The 2,905-nt window shown below is 34.5% G+C and overlaps 1 protein-coding gene across 1 annotated transcript; it reads left to right on the top strand.

Moving 5' to 3' along the window:
- Positions 1 to 576: 576 nt before the first annotated feature.
- On the top strand, positions 577 to 2,896 carry LOC132713276 (glucose dehydrogenase [FAD, quinone]-like; the record flags this gene model as incomplete). Its single annotated transcript, XM_060695792.1, has 2 exons — positions 577 to 726; positions 1,880 to 2,896. A coding segment is annotated over exon 2 (1,009 nt), but the record flags the coding sequence as incomplete, so codon positions are not given.
- Positions 2,897 to 2,905: the final 9 nt, after the last annotated feature.

Here is a 2,905-nt window from a genome sequence, read left to right as displayed (position 1 = left end):
TTACAATTTAATTACTGTTGACTGAGATACTCCTTATTTCATTCACCTATTCAATTAGCAAAAATCTTGAAAAGTAGGCTGAATTTCGTGAAAATAATCTTGTTGAGGAATAAAGAGAAGTGTTTTCGCAGGCGTATGTGGCTATTACTTATTTTCAGTTCGGCTAAATAATAAATATATTGGCTAGTTTACTTACCACGAGATATCCGCCATTTATTGCACAAATTCTGCGTTACTTATAACACGAATCGTACGATATTTTCACATTCCGGTGGAGAACGTGTTTTTAATTTTGCCTATGATACAAAAGAGAAAGAACATCAAAACACTCGGCAACCTGATTTATACTTGTGGGGGCTTCCCCCCTCCCCCCCCCCCATGTAGAGATCAGATAGCCTTGTGTTCGATGCTCTTTCTATTACTTATTGATCTATATAAATAGCGTAATTTCTCGCTGATTAGGTTTACGATGCAGTTTCAATACATATCTCGATCATTAAAATTCGCTTTTTGCATGTTTACTTATATTTAATATCAAAATAGATTTTACATGTGATCATAAAATAATTCATCCTTGACATGATCGTACATCATACCCATTTATAAGCGTTATGCCTGCCCAAGCAAAATAAAGTGTACTTTAATACATGTCCGCGTCGAAAGAAAATCACTATACTAGTAGTTGATGTACTATAGCTGCGCTAATAATTGGCTTAACTTCTCAAGGTATGTGCGCAATTTTTATTTACAAAACAATTCAATATTTATAGTAAGCCATGAAAATTTATTTATTTTAATCTGTGTGGATGACATGTATATAAAAAGATTATCCGTTAAAGTGCATGGATGCGGTAAAAGAAGTAGACCCTTCCGATATGGTACTTATAGCTCAATATGCCGATAACTTAAGAAATGGATTGACCTTTCGTGATGTTAACGAAAGGGTGAATTTCAATGCACTTACGATACGAATTAATTTCGAACATTGTCGTTATTTATGTTATTTCAATGACAATATATGAAGAACCTTTAGATTACGAGGATTATTTTAGCACTAAGTGAATTTTCTTTTTCAATTTCAAAATCATTAGAATGCTTTATATAGCGTTATGTTACTCATATACAGGGTATAAAATGCTGAATTTTTCTTCTAATGATTACTTAACTGATATATAGCAAGTGCAAAATTCTCATCTATTATGTTTTAGTTGAGTTTTACGTATATGAATCAAGAAAATATAATTTCTCCTTATTGAAAGTGCACTGAAATATAATGGATTAGAAAGAACAAAGAAAACATCCGAACCATGCTATAATAATTTCTGTAAACTGTGCAAAATGACATATAATGAAAAGTGTTTAAACGATTTTAGTTCAAAGTGGTTTTAGAATTATACTAAATATTGATTTTTAGTTTTATTTTGAGTAACTACAATGTATATGACTTTATCATCTTTATCATATATTTTTCCCGTTTTTAGTGTCTCAACTGATGGATCCTAACCTTTTATTTTATTTTCGAATTTGATATTTTTGACCAACAAATTTTATGACAATCTCAAATTTGAAAGGTGAAAATAATTGGAAGGGAACGAATGCTAAAAAACACTATATTTTCACAAATTTCTTTATATTCAAACGAAATTTAAAATGAAATCATGTGCATTATTTTTCATCAATATCTCGCGTAAATTTGGAATATTTAGAAAGATTTGTCTTATCTGTTAACCTCTGCACTTTTTCTAGTAATATACGATACAAGTGGGAGAATACACTTACGCACATGTATTTTCTCTTCTGTTTTGTCTTCTAGAATTGCTTTGTCCCCAATTCTATATGTATATATATAGTATAGGAGTAATTTACATTTGCTTTTCAGATTGCACCATGGCAATGCTAAGGATGACTGTGTTCATTATTCTTGTAGCTTTCGTCTACAATTATTATCGATCAAAAAACAAAAACAGATTGGCTGTACTTGAAGGCGTTCCTGACGACGAGTATGATTACGTCATCATTGGTGCAGGATCGGCAGGTTCCGTACTAGCCGCGAGACTTTCCGAAGATAAACACTCAAAAGTGCTCCTGATTGAAGCTGGTGGGCACTATGATGAAAGTGAAAATTTCCATATTCCGCTTCTTTGGACCCTTTCTCAAAAGACTAAATACGACTGGGAATTCTACACTGAGCCACAGACTCAGTCTTCACAAGGTCTCAAGGATAAACGCGCGTTTTGGCCACGTGGAAAAGTTCTCGGTGGAACAAGCGTTCTAAACGCTATGCAGTATACGCGAGGCAGTCCCTTTGACTTTGACGAATGGGAGGCTGCCGGTTGTGAGGGATGGGGCTATGAAGATGTTCTGCCATACTTTCTAAAGGCTGAGGATATACAAATAACGGAGTTAGAAACATCTAAATATCACAGCAAAGGTGGTCCTTTGGCAGTTTCAAATGGACACATAACACCTCTAACGGATGTGTTCACAAGAGCCGGCCAAGAACTAGGATATAACGTAACTGATTACAACGGAGAAGATCAGGAAGGTTTTAGCATAGTTCAAAAGACGATTAGAAATGGGGTCCGTAGTAGTACTGGCCTAGAATATCTAGGTAGAGCCAATGGAAGACAAAATCTGCATATTTCAACAAACACTTTAGCTACTAAAATTGAAGTTATAAATAAGCGAGCTGTTGGAGTTTTCTATATAAAAGACAGCAAGAAAAGATACGTAAAAGCCAGAAAAGAAATAATCTTATCAGCGGGAGCTGTAAACTCGCCACACTTACTTATGCTGTCGGGAATTGGTCCCGAAAAACATCTAAAAGAGATGAATATACCGCTGGTTGCTAATTTGCCAGTTGGGGAAAACTACAGGATCATGAAATGGTGTTTTTGTTCAGCGA

This window comes from Ruditapes philippinarum, unplaced genomic scaffold (assembly GCF_026571515.1).
Source record: "Ruditapes philippinarum isolate M1 unplaced genomic scaffold, ASM2657151v2 ctg18249_1_1_1_1, whole genome shotgun sequence".
Classification (NCBI taxonomy): Eukaryota; Metazoa; Mollusca; class Bivalvia; order Venerida; family Veneridae; genus Ruditapes; species Ruditapes philippinarum.
This window is presented reverse-complemented; position numbering and strand designations above follow the sequence as displayed.